Below are 21506 nucleotides of genomic sequence, written 5' to 3' on the forward strand. Positions count from 1 at the left end.
ATTTCACACGCACATTAAAGTAGCCGCCGCAGCGGGGACAAGTCAGATCGCGACAGCACAGAAGCCCCGAGAAAGGGCACGCGGGGCTCCCGCGTCACGGGCCCCCCAGCCCCGGCACTGGTGTCCATGGGGGGGCTCGTCCTCCACAGCCAGCATCAGGAGATCACAAGGGCCTTGGTTCCAGAAGGTTCTGGACTCGGATGTGACAGCATGCCTACCTGTCCTGAACACACCGACCAAACCCACTGACTCCTTCCCAAATCTCTGTGCTTTGGGCATCGGCCAATTCCTCCTCACAAATGCTACTTCTGGCCACTGTCCTCGGTTTTGAGGGGGAGGAAAGCAGAAATGCTCTGATCACTGCGATCAGTAAGTTTTGCACATGCGCGTGCTACAGCGCACACATGTGGCACAGCCCGCTAACATCTCCTGATCACCACCTTGGAATGAGCTTGGGAACCAGCATGTGGGGAGTCGCTTCTGGCCACGACCACAGAAATTGACTCGATCCCCAACACAATCTATGAACCAAATAGGATCATTTTACGCCCTCCTCCCTTCGTTGAACTACATCAGGACCTCGGAGTGCGTATCTCTCGGAAGGTCCCCGAAGGTTCTGCTGCTTTTGCAAAGCACGCTGGGAGAGCTGCTGAAGTTGGGGACCCAAAGGAGCAGCCGTGAAGTAGCCCAACCCAAAAGAACAAGAGGCTGTGACGGACCCTCCCTGGGGGATTTCAACCTGATGTCAAGAGAACATGTCAGCAGCTTGAGAAAGTAAGAGGGCAGACAGGAACGTGGAAAGAGCTGAAGTACTGTTTCAGCTAAGAAGGAAAAAAAGAGACCAATTCTTATTTTATAGACTCAGGTGGAAAAGCAAACTCGACAAAGGGAGTGAATGAAGGGAAAGGTAAGGAATGAGCTGCAGAAATGAGAAGCCATGCAGATTCCACAGATCCCATGTCTGAGGCCACGGGAAAGTATTTCCCCAGAGACATTCTCACTCCCCAGCTTCACCAAGTCACACCCCCTGGTCATCTGTACTCAGGTTTCCAAACTACTTGACATCTGTCTTGTATCATAAGATACTCCAAGAGAGGGGCACCTGGGTGGCTCAGTGGGTTAAGCCTCTGCCTTCGGCTCAGGTCATGATCTCAGGGTCCTGGGATTGAGCCCCTCATCGGGCTCTCTGCTCCGCGGGAAGCCTGCTTCCTCCTCTCTCTCTGCCTGCCTCTCTGCCTCCTTGTGATCTCTATCAAATAAATAAATAAAATCTTAAAAAAAAAAAAAAAGATACTCTAAGAGATATTCTGAGTGAGAAGGCAATGGCAGGGAAAGGACAATACTTTTCCCCGTATGGAGGTGGGCTTCTGGGATGCTAACCACTCCATTTTTAGGTAAAAGATTCTGGCATCATGGCATTTGAGTTGAAAATACAAAATTTCCCCCATGCAAAAGGTAGTTAGTTTTTGGTTTTTTGAAGTCTTCTCTTGGAGACAGCCCTTTTGCTTAGATATAAGAGGAGGTGATATAAAGAACAGAAGAAAGCACTTAAACATCTATGAGTTTGGGTTTTTATTTTTTTGAGAGAGAGAGGGGCATAGGGGGACAGAGAGAAAGAGATAGAGAATCTCAAGCAGGCTCCATACTGAGCACAGAGCCCAAAGCAGGGCTCGATCTCACGACCCTGAGATCATAACCTGAGCTGAAATCAAAAGCCAGTCGCTTAACTGACTGACCCACCCAGGTGCCCCAAGTTTGTTTCTTTCTTTTAAAGACCTTCCAGGTTTACCATGAATGGTAGAACCAAAGTGTGTAGTAGGATAAACGGGGCCCCCCCCCAAAAGATACATCCATGTCCCAGAAGCTGTGAATGGGGCCTTATTAAAAACAGGATCTGCACAGTTGTAATTAAATACATGATCTTGAAACAAACCAAGCTGGATTTTCTGGTGGGTCCTAAACCCACTGACAATGTCCTTTGAAAAGACACACAGAGGGGCGCCTGGGTGGCTCAGTGGGTTAGAGCCTCTGCCTTCAGCTCAGGTCATGATCCCAGCGTCCTGGGATCGAGCCCCACATCGGGCTTTCTGCTCCTCAGGGAGCCTGCTTCCTCCTCTCTCTCTGCCTGCTTCTCTGTCTACTTGTGATCTCTGTCTGTCAAATAAATAAATAAAATCTTAAAAAAAAAAAAAGAAAAGAAAAGAAAAGAAAAGACACACAGAAAGGAGAGGGCCAGGTAGAGACAGGGGCAGCCACGGGGGCTGGAGGCCATGGAACCGAGCCACCACAGCCTGGAGGAGGCAAGGAGGGGCTCTTCCTAGAGACTTCCGAAAGGACACAGACCTCTGGCCTCCAGAACGGGAGGGAATACATTTCTATTGCTTTACACACCCCCCCCGCAAGTTCGTGGTCATTACAGCAGCCCTAGAAAACGACTCTAGGCAGCTGGCTGAATGACTTATTCTCAGTATTAACACATGACTGTGGGCAGCCCAGCAGGAGTGAGCCACGGAGTGCCCCACCGGCATCCTTCGGTCCCAATGTCACCATGTAACTGCTCGGTGATCGTTGGCGTGTTACTGAATCTCTCCCAGTCCCAGTTTCCTCCTAAGTAAAAGTGACAATGAGCTCAGTGAGATTAAGCACAGCATCGAGCACAGGGAGGATCTATTTCAATAGAGGCGAACTCTCATTAATACACAGTAGAAGAAAACGGAAAGCTCTTCTCGCTCACAGAAAACCAGGGCCTTCTCAGAAACAATCCCCGTAACTGGCCGTGGCAAAATGAAGCGTCTAGAAGATGCTGAGAAAGACACACGTGGCTTTCTCAACTGGGCCCTGTGCTGTGCAGCCATCAGAAAAACATGTCGATGGCAGCCAGTGAGATGCGAGATCCCAGCCTCAGGTGACCCGAAGAGTAGAAGGACAGGTCTGAGCTGAACAGAGAGAAGTGTTAGAAGAACATACTGCGGTTCAAAAAGTCAATTCTGTAAGTACAGCCAATGCGAGATCCAGCAGAGGGGTATTAAAGGGGGATGAACCCTTAGCTCAAGACAAGCCAAAAGCCCAAAGTGGCTCCCAAAAATAAATTAAGACTTAGTTAGAAGGTGATGGGCATCCAGCGCAGTCTAAAAAGAATGAGGTAGGGGCACCTGGGTGGCTCAGTGGGTTAAGCCTCTGCCTTTGGCTTGGGTCATGATCTCAGGGTCCTGGGATCGAGCCCCGCATCGGGCTCTCTGCTCAGCGGGGAGCCTGCTTCCCCCCTCTCTCTGCCTGCCTCTCTGCCTACTTGTGTTCTCTCTCTCTCTGTCAAATAAATTAAAAAAAAAAAAAAAAAAGAATGAGGTAAAACAGGGATCAGACGCTAAAGGAGGAGAATGTTTTGTGATTACCCAGAGGTCTGCACATAGAGGCTAGACTTAACATTAAAAAAACAACAAGAACAGAAAAAAAACCTTTCACCTAAATATCTTTCTTGAGATTGCTCTCTACGAGCGGGTATTAGGATGGTGTTCGTGACCCAGGTGGCCAAATGGCCATCACTCTTCAATCTACAGAGAACAGGGTGACACACGGGGCCAGTGGGCTGGAGCAGAGGACCATTTGTTTTTATCTAACACTAGGGCTCCTGGATTCAAAGAACTAAAACAGGAAGTGACTGAGGCCGAGGCGGCACATTTCCCCACCCCCACACTGACGCCAACAGGCACACTCTCCGCCCTGCGAGAGATAACAATCAGCCTTTGGGTTTGAAGGTAAAGGAACCCTACCCACCTCTACTCTTAGCTGAGCTACAGCTCAAGCCCTGGCCTGCAGACCCTGACATAGTGTCAGACCCTGGCCTCCAGGCTGCCTTTGGCCTTGAAAAGTATGGAAGGGAAATCCTCCTCCATGAGAACAGTGGATAAATGACTTTGACTTTATTTGCCCTTTGTCACACTTCCGCCATCCTTGGCTTACAGCACAGGGCGAGGTAACCTGCACGGGTGGCTCGTAAATCATGAACAACCAGAGCTAATCTGTGCCAAGACATGGAAGGAGGTGGCAAGGGAGGGCACTCTACCATTTCCTTGGCCGCCCCACTCAGCGGCTCTAACTGAGCAGACACAAGGCATTACGTCTCGGGCCAAGTGACCCAGATGTTTTGGTCTTCTCCATTCAACAGGTATGATTTTGCCACCACCTGGATGGAAACTTAAGAATTCTGTAACAAGAAGAATGAAAGAAAGGTGGATTTTGAGCCCTGCCTATCTGTGTGATGTGTTTATGCTAAGTACGGTGGGCTAGAAAGTGTCCTCCAAAACTCATGTCCACCCGGAATATCAGAATGTGACCTGAGCTGGAAACAGGGTCTCTGCAGATGTAACTGAGCTGAGATAAAATCATCCTGGATTAGGATGGGCCCTAAGACCAGTGACCAGTATTCTTCTAAGAAGGCCAAGTAGACACAGAGGCACACAGGGAAGAAGGCCACAGGACGACAGAGCAGAGACTGGAGGGAGGCAGCCACAAGCCAAGGAATGTCGAGGACCGCCAGCAACCCCTGGAAGCAAGGATGAGGCAGGGAATAGATTTTTCTCTCAGAGACTCCAGAAGGAAAACAGCCCATACCTTGATTCTGAACTTCAGGCCTCCTGAACTAGAAAAGCATAAATTCCTGTTGTTTCTGATCACTCGGTTTATGATAATTTGTTACTGTAGCCCAAGGAAACTAACACAGGAAGCAAAAAGTCTAGGCTGAAAAGATTCTCTGTGAGCACAGAGGAAAGAGAGCTGAGGTTTCACAAGTAACCCAGACTCCAGTGAGCCCTTGTAGGGCTGCAGGCAGGGTGGGGCGGAGGAGAGCTCTCTGTGCGGGGCAAGAAGACGGGATCCTGAACCCCTAGGTTCCCAACATCTGCTGAGATTTGTCCATGAATGGGAGCAAGACAACATCCACTCTGAAGGAGATCTGCAGGCTCAGGACAGAGCCAATGGCAGTGGGGGCCAGCACAGGGGGCTGTTCCCAAATGCTGCTTCGGGAAAACCCCCTAGGACTTCCACACCATCCTGCCTGGTAGAGAAAGACAATCATGTCAGACTAGAATGGAATTTCCCACTTGCCCCAAGGACATGGGCTCAGAATCAGATTTAAAATCCAAGAACGGGACATTTCTTACCCACCTGAGTTTAGAGAATAAAATCCATATTCCTCCAAGGGTTTTCAATAACACAGGGTTCAAATAATCTGCACCACCAGAGACACCCCAAGGGGAATTTAGGAGAGGCGGACAAACAGACAAGACAGCCAATGACTTACCCTTCTTGGAAGCTAAACCGGTTTCCTTTACACTATTCACGTACAGCCTTCGAACACCATCTTCTTCCACAGAGGAAAGTGAAAACCCTAGAAAACACAGAAGCCAGAATGGTAGGGCTCACACCTTCTGAATGTTTACCAAACAGCAGGAAGTACCTGCTGTGAACGACGTATGTTGAATGTTTTTGGTTACAGTTTGGAGCAATTGTTTTTCCTTGTTCGTATTATTTTTGCAAAGCAGAAAAATGTATTTTTGGAAAACTCTAAAAACAAAGTCACTACTTGTAAAAATTAGTCTTACCAGGTACGTCTATCCTCAGACCACCTACCTATCAACTCAAATGGAAGACGATTTTATTTTCCTTTACCTTGCTCGCTAGTAAATGCCAGTGTTTGTTCTTCCTTGTCTCCCCCCAGCACAAACAGAATGATGAGCTTATCTCACCTGGGTCCTCTTGACTCTTCTTAGCCAATCCTTGTCCTACGATACATTACACCTGACAACTGTAAGGTGTGTGTTCCGCCATATGTATTGTTGTACTGACAACTAGTTTAATAAAATTCTGCAAATGGGACTAAGTAGCAACTCACTTGACAAATCTTATTTTATACTGAAATGGATTGATTTCACATTCTACTAATGTGTGATCTTAACATTGCCTTATTACCTGTCCAGTCTTCCAGAGCCCAAAGCCCATTAGCTCATTAATCCTGGGGTTGTTACATTCTGAGAAAGAGGGGATCTGAGACACTCCTGATCCTGGGGCTACTGGATCACCTCTGTGACCCAAAGCCCTGGTCACCTCTGTTTCTAGAGAGTCTCACTACAACTCTTTCCTGATCGGGGTGCCTGGCCGGCTCAGTCAGTGAAGCAGTTGACTCCTGATCCTGGCGTCTTGAGTTTGAGAGGCACGTTGTGTGTAGAGATTACTTACACACACACACACACACACACACAAACACGACCCTCCTTCTGATCCACCAGTGCAAGGTCCCAACCAGTACCACCTTTCCCTCAAGTAAAACTTGGACGAACACCCCTAAAAGAGCCATGGGAATGAATGCAGTTGTAAAGATCTGACATCATTCAGGTCTGGGTGAAAAATAATTCCATTATATAGGTACTACCTTGAGGCTGAAAAAAACCACGTTGGTTTTAAAGAATAAGCAAATAACAACAACACAGAAGAACTAATTACAGGCGGGACCCCGGGAGTCATCAAGACTTTTCAGGCCATGTTATAACAAATATGTGTTTTTCTGTTTCATTCACAGGACCGGGAAATAGATACCCACACACGGGCAAAACTACCAACTGTCCTCGCCCACTCCAGTACCCTAACTCCCTCAGATGGGGACAACACAGGCCACACCCCGAGGACTTTCCACTCCTATTTTTAATTCCATTCTTACAGCCACTTGCAACTTTCCGATTACGGTTCAAGAAGCCTCACTCAAGTAAAAACAATTTTATACATGAGCTACTGACGTGGACATTAGCCTTAAAATAGCTCTATCTATCTGTGTTTCAGGAGAGGATTTTTTTTCCCTTATCCATTAGAATAGATGCAGAACCGGGGGCTAGGTCAAGAGAAAGAATGGATAAGATTCATTAAATACAGGAATCTCCTTTCTGAAATGCTGTGACTCTGTAAAGTTCTGAGGCCAAATTTCTTTTTCTATTAAAACTAAAGTGATGGGGCGCCTGGGTGGCTCAGTGGGTTAAGCTTCTGCCTTCGGCTCGGGTTGTGATCTCAGGGTCCTGGGATTGAGCCCCACATCAGGCTCTCTGATCAGCGGGAAGCCTGCTTCTCCCTCTCTCTCTGCCTACTTGTGATCTCTCTTTCTCTGTCAAATATATTAAAAAAAAAAAAAAAAAAAAAAAAAAAAAAAACTAAAGTGAGCAACAAATGCCAAGGTGCTAGGGGAGAAGCCACCTGAATGGAAGTTACCAGAACAGGGGACGGTGGAGAACAGGATCCAAGCCTCCTTAAGCCAAAGTCAGTGGAGAAGGCTGAGCTGTTCCTCTGCCCCATTCCCTCTTCTCTTGGTCTTCTTTTTTAATAACCAAGAGAGAATAACAAAGACTCAGCTGACCATGAAATTGGCACTGGGCAAATAAGGCTCTGTGAAACAGATTGGACCCCCCAAGTTGGTGGGGAATCTCTGTGATAGGATTGCTGAGGAAAGCTTTAGCAATTTTTTCTGGAAGATCAGGCAAATGGAAACCAATGTGCACAAAGTTAGTAGCAGTTTAGCTCTGCGCTGGAATTCCTATCAAAAGACACCCATTTAGCGTTAAGCAAACAGCAGCCCCTCTCAGCGTTCAGAAAGGCAGCTCTCCCCTCACCCGGCTGCACAGCAGACACTACCTCGGGCTCTCAGAGTCCCCAAGAGCAGCCTCCATTTCAAGATGTCAGTGAAGTGCACCCTTGGGGGAGGAGGGATTTATACCCATCTTCGACACTGACAGATACAAAGAAAATAAGGTACATCCTACAGCTGGGTTATTCTGAGGTCACTAAAGAACACTGATTTTAACAGTTAATCAGTACAGTCGAGATTTTCTTTTTCCTTTTAAAGAGGATAATAACAATCTAATTCCCAGCCGATGAATGTAAAGTAGCTCCAAAAGACTGCCGATAGGAGGCAGAGGGAGTTACAGAATATAAGCCCAACATACCCGCCCCTTCGGAAGGCTGTCAGTTACAAAGACGAGGAGGCACCACGAGTGCCGTACTGCTCTCGAGAATGAAGGAAGTGATTAAAACTAAGAAAAGAAACCAAGGTGACAAAGTCCTGTGAGAACCAACCAGAAGGTTCCTCATACTAAAATTTATAGCCAAAGAAAAATCATGACAACATCAGAAACAGCAGGGAAGTACCCAAAATCAGATTCCAGGGTACAGTGAAATTCAGAAAACGGGCCAAGTGAAGGCACCTCGGACAGAAACGGTTCACACGACCGGAAACACACCAGCGGAAGTCCCCGGAGAAAAAGGAACGAATGTTCCTTAAACGATGCGTCGAGCATCCGAGGCGATTTCAAGGCAGACGAGGCGATCATGCTTCATCTCGTAACTATATGAACTGATTTCAACGAGGTTTGCAAATACCCTGCAGCCCGAGGTGGTGGGAAGGGCAACCTGGAGGTATTAAGGAAGCGTCGAATCTTCCCAGTGGTTCCATCAGTTGGATTATTAGGTGCTATTTCCCTCCCTGAAGTGCTCTAAGACAGAGGGCAGCATGTGGCTTGTAGCTAGCTTTTCGTACACTGGCGCGCGCTAGTCACCCACACATACCAAGCTCGGGACACAGCAGGAAGGCGCCCTTCCTGGATGCTGGGGTTCAATACAGATACGATGAATTTAGACACTCGCTGGTGGTTCTGAGGTCAGAGGCAACCAGGCCTCTTGGGATTGGGGGACTGTTTAACTTCTCAATCAATACGCGGTTGGAAGACCTTATGCCAACGTGAACTCAGAATAGCCCCTGTAGCAGGTTCTAGAATGTGCAATCCAGGATCCCAGTGCAGCTGGCTGCTGACAGTCGCATAAGGACAGAAACTGAGACTAAGCGTTGAGAACCCCGCCGTGTGACCTTGGCACACCTCCATGCGTTTACAAAAGCAGCGGTGGTCCACGGGGTACAGGAAAACAAAACGAAACAAAAACCCTGCTTCTGAAGACATCAGACGGTCTGAGAAGCGCGGCTGACAAGACGTTCCAGGCAGATGTCTGATGCGCTGTAACACCTTCAGCGTGGAAATGCAAGTGGGTTGAGTCATGTCAATAAAAATATATATATAAAACAAGTACAGCAGTTTTATGCCCCATTTCCGAGTCCAAGTACCAGTCAACCTTAGAGTTCCATATCAGGAGCTTGAAATTCAGCCCTCTCCTGCTTCTCGCTGCTTGAAGAGAAAAGAGTGCACGGTGCATCTTCCTTTGAAGAACCCAGATGCTTCTTTATAGCACCGCTCCCAGTAACTGCTTTAATGACCAAGGTCACGCTTCTGAGGCATAATAAGCCCTTCACAGACATTTATCCTCTGCCATCGAAAACATCCTCCGGGTTTACAACATCTTTAGTTTTAGGGTCAAGAGGTAAACAGCAGGAAGGTGTCATGCCAGTAACTGGGGTTCAAAATTAGGTTCTCTTCGTTAAGCCAGGTGGCCACGGGAGCGTTCGGAGACGAGGACCGAGCACCTGCAGAAGTGAGTGCGGAAGGACTGCGCCATCCCGCTGTGCAGGAAAGGACCTGAAGATGCTCAGACGCTAAAAAGCCGAAAAACTGAACTCAGGGAGAAACCGTAAATGAGCATACAGCGTAGGCTCCTGTCTTTCCCTCCGGCTTTCCAGGTTCTCCTCCTCCCTGCACAGAGCAGGGCTACGCTTCCCTGCCCCCTGGAGGAAGCTGGGGTGCACGGCGCCTGGCTTACCACCTCCTCTCTTCCTCCCTGCCAAGATGCGGACAATGCCCCAGGTGGCAGCGGCCGAGGGCCCGTGTCCTGGAGTGAGGACCACACAGAGCGCCCCAGCCAACCCACGACGGATGCGTGGTGAAGTTAGGAAGGCATTTCCCTGTCTGGAGCTACCTCACAGCCAAGCCCGCCGCTCCTGACTAACATGGCGGGATGGCTTTCCCCACGTCTTTTCCTGAAGCACCAGCTCCACTGGTTTTCCGATCACACAGCATGATGCTAAGCAGCCAGAAACATATGGAAGGGATGATCTAGTCAACGACGCCAGGATGTGGGCGACAGCGGGGGGGAAGCGTTATCATAGCAACCCTGAGCACTAGTCTTCGAAAGGCCTGCGCACACGTCTGGCCCCTGGCTGGCATCTGGGGACTTGGATTTGGGGTTCCCATCGCCCTCACGGGGCTCCCTGGGCCTCGAATGTGTGCAAATAATATGGTTTACGCCCAACACCTGCTTTCTGCCTGGGAGTCCGAGCCTCTGTTGCATACTAGGCAAGGGTGTCTATGTGGCTGACGGGGCACTGAGTCTCCAACAAGCTTCCCCACTGGACCACGGCTCCCAGACACTGTCCACTTGTTGCTGGGGACATTAAGGACGCTCTGTGTGACTGGGGGAGGACTCTCAGAAGCTTGAACTGGGTTTCCGCCAACTCCACTGTGTGCCTTTCCCCTTTATCGATGTTGCTTTGTTTAGTTTCTCCGTTATAAGTCACGGTCATGAGTAGGACTATATGCTGAGTCCTCTGGGTCGTGTTAGTGAATCAGCATCTCTAGGGGTGGTCCTGGGGGCCCCCCATACAACCCCAAAATGAGTTCCTTTCACATGATTTGTGGGAGAAGGGAGAATAATGAGTATATCTGAGGGAGAGAGGTGTGAAAAGATCATTTTTCATTACTAAGCATATACCACAAGATAAAGTAATCTACTCCCGATACAGGCATTTCCTTTGTACGACAATTGAATCCTGCTGATTAAGGTTATGAAATTTACGCTGAAGTCTTCCTCGTACCCACAGTAAATATCTCTTTTTTCCTGACGTTGGCTGCTCTGCAGAGCACAGAAGCCAGATGTGCTATCCGTTCTAAACAGGCCCCAAAGGCATTTTATTGAATTGTAAATAAGTGCATGTTTACCCAGGAATTGCTTTAACTTGAAAAACACCAAAGATCAAAGAAAAATAAACGTACCATAATTATCACTGGCCGTATCTGACTTCTCAATCTGGATGTTCCGAGTGACTTTTGGGCAAATTTCAATTTCTTTGTACAGCTGAAAAGTTGACAAAGAGGAGTCTGATGAGGATTTCATTATAAATAACTTACTAGGAATAGACATCGTTTTGTAGATCTATTTTCTCGCAATTGATACTTGGAAGTAAAGTCTCATCACATCCCAGTCTCTTTATCGAACTGAACTCATTAAGAACCCCAGGAGAAATGTCAAACTCATATTCCCCAACTGAGCTACGGTTCCAGTTTCTAAATAAGCCCTCACCACCACTTTGTGTGTCTTCTCCCACCTGGTATCTCTCACAGAACTGAGAAATGAATTTGCTAAAGTCATAAAAAATCTCCAGTATTCGCGACGCCTCGCCTGGTGGCTCGGTCACTAAGGCGTCTGACTCTCGACGTCGGCTCAGGTCACGATCTCAGGGTTGTCTGATGGAGCCCCCGTGGGGGAACCACGCTGGGCTTGGAGCCCACTTAAGATTTCTCTCTCTTCTTCTTCCTCTGCCTCCCCCCCAAATCTCTAGTACTGGGGAAACAATTTATTAAAATCAGAAAGAGGGGACGCCTGGGTGGCTCAGTTGGTTGGACGACTGCCTTCAGCTCAGGTCATGATCCTGGAGTCCCGGGATCGAGTCCCGCATCGGGCTCCCGGCTACGCGGGGAGTCTGCTTCTCTCTCTGACCTTCTCCTCGCTCCTGCTCTCTCTCACTGTCTCTCTCTCAAATAAATAAATAAAATCTTTAAAAAAAAAAATAAAAAAAAAATAAAAAAAAAATAAAAAAAAAAAATAAAATCAGAAAGAGATTATAAAAATCTCAGAAAGAGATTTCTAGAAATAAGGAGAAATCTCTGTGCTTCCATTTTCTTCTGTTCACAAACCATTTTTGTCCAAAGGGCTCATGGTAGCACAATAGATGACAACAAGTTAAAGAACTGAAATGGACAGCAAATTATATAAATGGAGGGTATTCTCGTTTAGCCGCTGGATTATACCAAATTAGCTAGGAAACTAAAGCATGTAAATTAATCAGTTCTCCAAAAACCCAAGAAATCTTGGGAGGGGGAAAAGACAACAGAAAGCTGCAGGTCACGTACCAGAAACTTTATCTGAATTTAGTTTAATTCATTTTCACTTGGAGGTACCAAACCTTATTTCTTAGGTAAGCAAGCCAAAGGCCATTTCCAAAATTATGATAAATATTCTAAAAACAAATAACAAGTGTCAAAGTTCATATGGAACTTAAAAACTATCATTCAGTTTTGAACTGAAAATCTGTTTGTGCCAAAGTCAATAAGAGAAGGATGTCGCTTAGCATGAAAAGAAGTCTTGGTGGTTATCTAAACCTGCTCCCATCTCTGACCACATGGTGATTCCTCCAGAAATAATGTAATTCAGGCAAGCTGAAAATAATGGTAATTTCCTTTTCTTCCCTTTCTTAGAGCAGCTGACAGGTGGGAGAGATGCATCTGATGCTTGGGACTCAGGGAGCCTGAAATAAAGGGACCACCGACCACACTGCCCGGGTCCTCTAGAACACGCTCACTTCATGCAACTTTCGACAAATGCCATGTGTTAGGGGTGTAATTTCATGTGTTTTCTTTTTATATTTCAGAAAAATGTTCATACAAATACCTTCTACAAATCAGAAGAAATCAGTTATAAAACCGATCTTTAGTTCAGAAGGTACGGTCACCAAAGTCAAAACTACCAAATATACTAACATTTTATGCCATTATTTGAGAACATCATGGACTGGTCAATAAAATGCCATGAACTGTGTTCCCTTCAACTTACTTTGAGCCTTAGTTTTTACTTTTTTCCCCTTTTTTAAATTTAAACCATTAGCCAACATACAGTACACATTGTTAGTTTCAGAGGTTGTGTTCAATAACTCCTTAGTTGCCTGTAACACCCAGTGCTCTTCACACCATGCTTTTAAAAAATTTCCTGAGAGCCAAACTCTTACCCTAGGTGGCAGTATGCCACTGTTCCAATCATCTCCGGAAAGTTCCAAGTGGTTTCCATAGACCCGGTGGGACCATAGCTTTGTGAATAATCTTCCTATTCTTTCCTGTTATTGTCTCCTACTTTTCTTCGCATTTGGTGTGAAAGCCGTTGTGTCTTTGACCAGCATCAGACAATAACTTAGTGTAATCTAGGTAAGCCCCTTGGCCACAGTCCTTTCTGGGGGTAGTTAGACTAACATCGTGTTTAGTAAAAAGCACTAATAAAACATATCGAAATCTCAAGAAGGGTCTGCACTTTATATTTTTAGTGCAAGCACAATCAATACATGAAACTAGAAATGCTAAAATTGTGTCCTTTTATACAAAGAGCTTCAACAGCGAAACGTCACAGACATTCCCTTTATTTGATTAAATCAACGGTGTCTCACGCTTTCCCGCTTTTCAAACACCAGATTAAAAAGGTCATCAGATTTAAGAAAAAACTTGATTACCAAGTGTTCGAGTTATCGTGAAATCATAATCATCTGTTTCCACAGCTCCTCTGGGAGCCCTGGTCCAAGCCAGCATCACCGACCGCCCTCGCTACCGCTGCCCACTAGCCCCCTGACTGCTCTCAGCTCTTTCTCTTATGGCATGGTCCACTGGCCACCCATCAGCCACAGTGAGCCTACTAAAACAGAAGTCTGCTAATGTCCTTCCTCCCCTGGGGCTTCCCCTCTCCCGCACACCCCAGATGGCCTACCCTGCTTCCGACTCCCTCCTCTCCTACACCCTCAAGCCTCCCTCCCCAGCCCCTTCACTTACCCTACCCACTGCCCTCCTCACACAGCAAGCAAACCACCTTCACTCCCACCACTCCCGCCACCCGCCCCCTGACAGGGCCTAACCCCCTCTGTTCCCTCAGCCTAGAACACTTCCCTCCAAAATACTCCACGACTCATTGTCTCACTTCACTTCCGTTCACACATCACCCAAACACAGCTGAAGGAGCAACACCCTCAGCTTCCAGATGCCCCAACTTTCTGTCCCCTCGACCTAACCTTTCCTCTCCAAGCTCTTGACATCCTCCGAAAGTGTGCATTTACATGTTTTTATGCAAAAAAAAAAAAAAAATCATATATTTTTATATCTGTCTTCACAAACTTGAATATCAGTTCCATGAAGAATGGAGACTTTTTCCATCTTTTTTTTTTTTTTAAAGTAGGCTCTACGCCCAAGGTGGGACTTGAACTCATGACCCCAAGATTAAGAATCATATGCTTTGTGGGCTGCGCCAGCCAGGCGTCCCTAGGAGGAAGGATTTGTGATGACGTCTCCCAGTGCCTGGAACAGCTGTAGTCGTGGTAGGCACACAGAAGTGCTGGTTAGGAAATCAATTAATCAGTGTTTCTGCAAACTCTTTATTCCCCCGTCACTTTAAGAAAAACACATTTAAAATGGGTTTTGAAAAGCCAGTGCTTCTCATTCATTATCATCCCATCCACTGGGCCCAACAACCAAATATGAAAAAGTAGCCAAGGAAATAGCACTTATATCGGAACGTAAACAGCCAAGCAGACGAGCAGGTCACCAACGCGTTACAGCCATTCACAAGCACGAGGATCCCCTAAGCCACCGAGTGAACACGCCAGACCCCTTAAGTCTTTAAAATCCAGTACACACTTTTCCTAATAACTACCAGCTTTCCTACAAAAGAACGGTGGGTAAAACAATGTCAGAGAATCGTTTATAGATGATATAATGGGACAGTCACCTATAAGTGAGTTATTTTTAAGGAAACCACTTCGCACTTCCGTGAGCTTCCCTGGTCTGTCAAAAATAAAATGGAGGAGGGGCACCTGGGTGGCTCAGTAGGTTAAGCGTCTGCCTTCAGCTCAGATCATGATCCCAGGGTCCTGGGATCAAGTCCCCCAACGGGCTGTTTGATCAGCGGGGAGCCTACTTCCCCCTTTCCCTTTGCCTGCCACTCCCCCTGCTTGTGAGTGCACTCGCTCTCTCTCACAAATAAATAAAATCTTTAAAAAGAAAAATAAGGGCGCCTGGGTGGCTCAGTGGGTTAAACCTCTGCCTTGGGCACAGGTCATGATCTCAGGGTCCTGGGATCCAGCCCTGCATCGGGCTCTCTGCTCCACAGGAAGCCTGCTTCCCCCTCTCTCAATGCCTGCCTCTCTACCTGCTTGTGATCTAAAATCTTTTTAAAAATTAAAATAAATAAAAATAAAAATAAAAAATAAAATGGAGGTGGGCGCTGGGAACCAATTAAGCATGACTGGTCTGATGCTTGGTCAGTAAGGGGCAACACGCTGAAATCTGCAAACTCTCAAAGAGCCTCCAGGCACACTATGGGTTCAAACACCCCTTGCCTCAGAAGGACATCAGAACCAGTTAATGGCCTGTACCAGGGACTGGAAACCAGGAACCCCTGGGCAGAATTCAAGGTGGGGTGTAAACTTACATGGTGGAAAAAAAAAAATGCCATCTTTATATTCATTAACCAGTAACTGACACCTAGCATTTGAAGCAACTGAAATCTCCAATAAGAAATACATGCAGGCAACAAATACAGGAGTATTAGCAGCCGCTGTGACCTGTCACGAGAAAAAAATTAGTTATTTCCCAGTCACATTTTTTCTAGCGGCCACTACTACCTCAAAGTGTTATTCACGCTCATCACGACTTCAAAACAGCGGGAGCTATCAGACTTACCGCTAGCTCTTATTATTTAATGACCCAATAAATAAGCACATATATTATCTATAATTTTAAGACTGTTTTTGATAATTATTTCAACATAATTAGGCCACTGGCAAGCCGACGTATTTTATTTCATACAGGCTTTACCAAGTTGCCCAAGCTATCTTACGATTGGGCCCCTGGGGGGCTCAGTCAGTGAAGCGTCTGCCTTGGGCTCAGGTCATGATCCTGGGGTCCTGCGATAGAGCCCCTCCTGGTCTTAGGCTCCCTGCTCAGCCGGGGAGTCTGCTTCTCCCTCTCATTCCGCCCCTCCCCCAACCATGCTCTCTTTCTCTGCCTCTCTCTCTCAAATAAATAGAATCTTAAGAAAAAAAAGAACAAAAAAGTTCAGAATCTGGTAAAAACAGAGATGTGAGTAAGCAATACTCCCTTGCAGTTTGAACAATAAAATTAATGAGTCTACGGCATTTGCCTCCTCAGGGATCTCCGAGCTGGAGACCTTTCGCAACGAGCAAGAGAGAATACCACACTCTGTTCACATTTTAGAATTTATATAATTTATAATTTAAAAAATTATAATTAGAACATCTGTCCAGCAACTATAGATACAGACAGACTAACCTTGGCACACCTCCGTCTCCTACATTAGATGAACTACACAATGGCCAAGACTCAGAAACAGTAATTGAGTCTATGTAATTTCAAAAGACGTGTCTCAAGCACTTGCGATGTGCGGGAGACGAGGGACACGGAAGTGGGTCAGGTGCGATATAGGAAAGTCACGACCACCAAGATGCAAACACATGGGTGATCTGGCGGCGATTCCAGTCTTACTGCCAACGCGCTTTCCTTTGTTACGTAAGGAACACGGTTTTCTTTCCTCTGCTCACAGAGAACAAAGCTGGGGCTCTTCCACATGCCAGAGGGAGGAAAAACAAATCAGCTACTCTCCGCTAAAAGTTCCCTCTTCTGTTAACAGTCATTATTTAGGCGATGCTTGGAAATAGACTGGTCTTGACCTTCTTCTGTTGATTGCATGGCTCAGAAAAGCACAGCGGACGCACTCCCTCTCCGATTTCATTAGCAACACTTAAAGGCGCACGAGGGAACATTTCAGGATGATGGCAACGTTCTAACTTAGGGCCGTAGCACTGGAAGCAGGACGGCATACATTGGTTCAAACTCCTCAAACTGCGTGCTTCTCACTCACTGAGCTCTAGCGTACACGAAGTGAACATCAAAAAAACAGTGGATTGGAAACAAAATTCCCCACTAAATTTTAAATCACGCTTCTCCTCTTCAGAGAGAGAGACTACTGGGGTTTGAGTTTCCAGTTCTGCTTTCTGTGGTGCAAGTGTGTCTGAAGTCATGCTGTTATCATTCGTGTTTCCGTGGCAAGAAGCTCGGTGGCCCCCAGAGGAATGACTAAGTGCAGAGAGGGAAGAACGAATTCCAAGAGAGAGGCGCCTTGCTCCTCAAACGTCTCTTCCTGGAACTGAAAAATGTATCACTCGCCTAACAAAAAAGGAACTTGTCGCCGTCTTGCTGCTAGGACCACCTTTGACTGAGTATCTATCTACTATGTGCATCATGATGTCTAATCTTTGCAAAATCCTCGAAATTAAGCACAGATGACCCTTGAACAACAAGGGTTTGAACCGCATGGGTCCATTTTTTACATAGTTTTTTTTTTAGAGGGCTGTAAATGTATTTTTTCTTCCTTATGACTTTTTAAAAAAGATTTTATTTATTTATTTGAGAGAGAGAGAGAGCACGCGCAGGGGGAGCAGCAGAGGGAGAGGGACGAACAGACTTGGTGATGAGTGAGGGACCCCGATGCAGGGCTCGATCCCAGGACCCAGAGATAATGACCTGAGCTGAAATCAGCTGCTTTACCAACTGAGCCACCCAGGCGCCCCCTCTTCCTGTGACTTTCTTAATAACGTTTTCTTTTCTCCAGCTTACTTTACTGCAACAATACAGGACATAATGGATGCAACATACAAACTATGCGTTCATTGACTGTCAACGCTATGGGTGAGATTTTCGGTCAACAGCAAGCTATGTGCAGTTCAGTTTCAGGGAAATCAAAAATTCGCTTGAATTTTTGGCCGTGCAGGCAGTTAATGCCCCGGGCCCCTGCACTGTTCAGGGGTCAACTCTATCAGCACCTCTTCCTTTGCCAATACCACCAAATGAGTAAGCAGTAGGGCCAACATAAAACCCAGCTCGAGTTTAGAACCCATGTCCCGTGATGAGGCTCGAACCTATGTAAATGTCCCCAGGAACTGCTGTAAGGACAGTTACAAAAGACAGGGACATACAATCCCAGCGCCGCTTTTTCATCCCACAGGACTCGACCCATCGGTTCCCATACACAGGTAGGAGTCAGTCAACACGGAAGTTAGGGTTTTCTCCCCCACCCCCGACAACAGCCAGCTGATCTCTGAGTCACCAATTCAAAACAAAGGACTGCAAAAGCTGCAAGGAAAGCAACTAAAATTCTCAGGGGCAGCTCCGGATTTCAATCTTTCACGATCGCACAAAGGTGGCATTTCTACTTGGCAGACACACTGTGAGAAGTAAGGCCACCTTCACAAAGTTTAGAGCACTGAAGGAGGCTCATTTATTTTAGAATTCGTTCCTCTTCACCAACCACAATTAGCACGAGCACACATATAATTTAAAAATAATCTCCCACAGAATGTACTTGGACAACAGTCATAAACATTACCAGCTCATAAATGTCCTCCTCGGGCTTTGGAACGTAGTGTTGCATTTTGTTTTCTATTAGGAATTTCAGACGCAGGTAATGAGCAGAATGATCCAGCTGATGTGTCTGGGACAAGAAAAAGGAAAAAGAAAAGACAATGTCTGTTCAATAGTCAAGAGGAATAATTAGCGCCCACTGACATAGTACCATCCCAAGAATTCTAGAGAGTTCTAGAGATTTCTAGACTCCAGAGATTTCTCACTGCAGAGAGGGGTAACGTTTCTATACCTCTTAGAAGGTTTACGTTGAAAACTCAAACCTTAAAAGCATTTTCATTCAACAGATGAATAATATCCCAGGGGTAGCTATGACTTTATGATTCCATGGAAATAACTGAGTCGCTCCTCCACTGCTGCTGATCTGAGTCATACCCTTTAACACCGGTTTTGCAACAAAACCCACCAGATCAAAGAAGCCCTTCTACATAATTCCAAACACACAAAGGTGATTAAAGAAGCAAAGTAACAGAAAGGCAAGGAAGTACTCCCAGTGGTAGAGAAAAGCTGTGCCCAGCAAAGTTGTTTTTCTAACCACATGGGGACACTGGGACAGTTGTTAACAGTTCATTTGCAGGCGAGTCAGTGTGAAGACAAGGCATTTGGATTTCAGTCTTATTTATATACACCCTGAGTGAGACTCCCTCCGGGGGCAGTGCAGATGGGCACAGGTCCAGCTTTGGAAACACACTGAATGACTTGCCCAAAGAAAACAATTCTAAAATCGTTAAGGATTGAAATATCCAGGACTTCTCCTTTGGTCCAGAACGGGTCAACTGATTTTTCCCCCCTAGAAAGTCATCCTCAATTTAACGTTGCAGGTGGGGGAAAGCCATAGTGGCAATGTGGTTTTATGACTAACCCTCCGTCTAAATTCATGAAGATGCAGAGAAAAACATAAGAAAATGTTCTTCAAAAGTTACATGGCAGCCTGAAAATGATTGTTAGAAAATGTTTCAATCGAGTCATTTTTTCTAAAGCCTTATCTTTTAGAGATTCATCCTCAAGTACTAGGAGATAAAGATATGATGTCTGCAATTTGCCTCCAAAACAATTCAGAGCAGGGAAGGGAGTTGGTAAACAGACGAAACATAATTTCGGTAATCACAGGACCTTGGTGATAGTATGACATGCAGGATGTTTATGACATGATTCTCTACTCTTACATAAGTCTGATATTTTTCGTAAATATAAAATCTCTTCCCACCAAAAGCTCCAATGGTGAGAATTATTTAAAGATAAGTGAAATGGATTTTTCACTGCTTTCAAGCTCCTCCTGCTTACCCTGCCCACCCCACAAAAACATTTTCAAGGGCCAAGCTAAGATCATGCCAACAATTATTCTAATAACAGTCATTCGATCACATCTAATAAACTCGTAAGTGTCCCCGACCCCGTGTGAGGCACTGCAGAAATAGAAATGAAGCCTTTAGGTGTGTGTATGGCTGTGGAGAAAGGGTGTGCAGAAAATGGAAGGTGGTGGGGTGGTGCCTTTGCTTTTTGAATAAAGATACATGCAAGACAGGCATCCTGCATTATGCACATTTCCCGAGACCGCAATTTCCATCCTGCACATTTGCAGAGAGTGCAAATGAGTGTGTTCTGAACATCTAGCACGATGATTAGGAAGTTTTCTATCAGTGACTCTTCGGAACCCCCAACATGTATCCTCTCCCAAGTCAAGTGAGGGTCTGAAGCCCGCCGTGTGATCACAGGCACCACTGGTCAAACGCTCAGTGTCTCACCGACCCAGATGGTCAGTGTCTCAGACAACACGAGCGTATGGGTAATCCCAAGAAGCGTAGAACGGGCAAGTCTTCAAGTGTGCGATCTATTGCTTGTGGGAGAGCTGCTGAGACAAACAACCATGAAATAATAATATTTAGGGTAAAAGGATCAGGAAAGTTTCCCTCCAGAGACAGAAGCTGCAACTGCTTCCCACCTACCCAGGTCCTCACTGAAATCTTTAAGTAGAAGAAAAAAATTTGTGTTCACCATCTGTTTCTGACTGAGGTGGGAAGGAAACAGAAATGAAATTCCATCGGGTCGTGGTAAGGAACAAGTCTACTTGGCACCCTACTGTCATCATTAATAAACACTTTGCGGATACTCGCAATGAGGCTGGGACTTAGTCAGACGGTGTTCTGGAAGTCGGACCTGAACAGCAACCTCACCTAAGAAGTTTCTGGTTCCTGAACCCTCAGTGTGAGAGACAGATGCCCCACTATCAGGCACCAAACATCTTAAGATGGTCCTGATGAAGACTGGAGATTCTCAGCACACCTTAAGTGCTGAAACACTTACACAGATGTACAGAGAATGACAAATGACAGCTGTCAAGGTACCTCACTTCAAGGAGCACAGCAAAGACAACAGTGATAATGAGGCCAATTCTTGCCGCCCACCCTCCCCCACCACCTTTTCCAAACTTCATGAAGCTATGTACAATAATGTCCTGATGATTTTGTAAAATAAAATGGCATACGCAACAAACAAAATTTTTAATACTCATCCTAATGAATTAACCAATGAACTTCTTCATCCTAATGAATTAAATCAGATCGTCAGAACTTTCAAGAAGAATTTTATGCTCCCCGAGTATCTGCTAGTCAATACCAAGGCAGGTCGAGCAAATTACCATGTTTGCAATACATCTTTGTGCAAAAAAGAATTCCAAACATCAATAAATATTTTAACATGGCAATTCTAAATATTTGGCCTGCTGTAGACTTGTAAAACATTCAAGAGAAAGCTTTCTAACTCAAGAGAAAAATCAGTGAGGGAAAAATTTAAGTGGTACCAATCAGTTTTCCAAAGTGCATTTACTTGAATTACTTAGAGACCATCTGATTTCATTTTGAGGCCATGTAGCCACACGTCATACCCGAAGTTGAGTATTACCACAGAACCAGTATTAGCTGGGTTGGCATATTTTTTTTTAATTTGCATCTACTTCATAGGATGAAATAGTAAAACACAATGCAGGTTTTTTCAGTAAATAGTCTGAGCCAATTATAATAGATAATAATGTGATCTTTCAATCCATATGGGATTGCTCTTCCA

The 21506-nt window shown here is 45.8% G+C and overlaps 1 protein-coding gene across 2 annotated transcripts in view; it reads right to left on the reverse strand.

Annotated features, from left to right (window-relative positions):
• Positions 1-21506, reverse strand: part of LOC111155650 (T-cell lymphoma invasion and metastasis 1) — a 200621-nt gene that overhangs the window by 56196 nt on the left and 122919 nt on the right. For both annotated transcript variants that reach the window (XM_022515945.1, XM_022515944.1), the window contains exons 11-13: positions 18409-18513; positions 10971-11052; positions 5300-5386 (exon numbers count right to left, since the gene is read on the reverse strand). In XM_022515945.1, the coding sequence (XP_022371653.1) occupies positions 5300-5386; positions 10971-11052; positions 18409-18513 (274 nt within the window). The remainder of the gene's footprint in view (positions 1-5299; positions 5387-10970; positions 11053-18408; positions 18514-21506) is intronic.

Source organism: Enhydra lutris, unplaced genomic scaffold, assembly GCF_002288905.1.
Source record: "Enhydra lutris kenyoni isolate GAN:26980312 unplaced genomic scaffold, ASM228890v2 scaffoldscaffold43, whole genome shotgun sequence".
Classification (NCBI taxonomy): domain Eukaryota; kingdom Metazoa; phylum Chordata; class Mammalia; order Carnivora; family Mustelidae; genus Enhydra; species Enhydra lutris.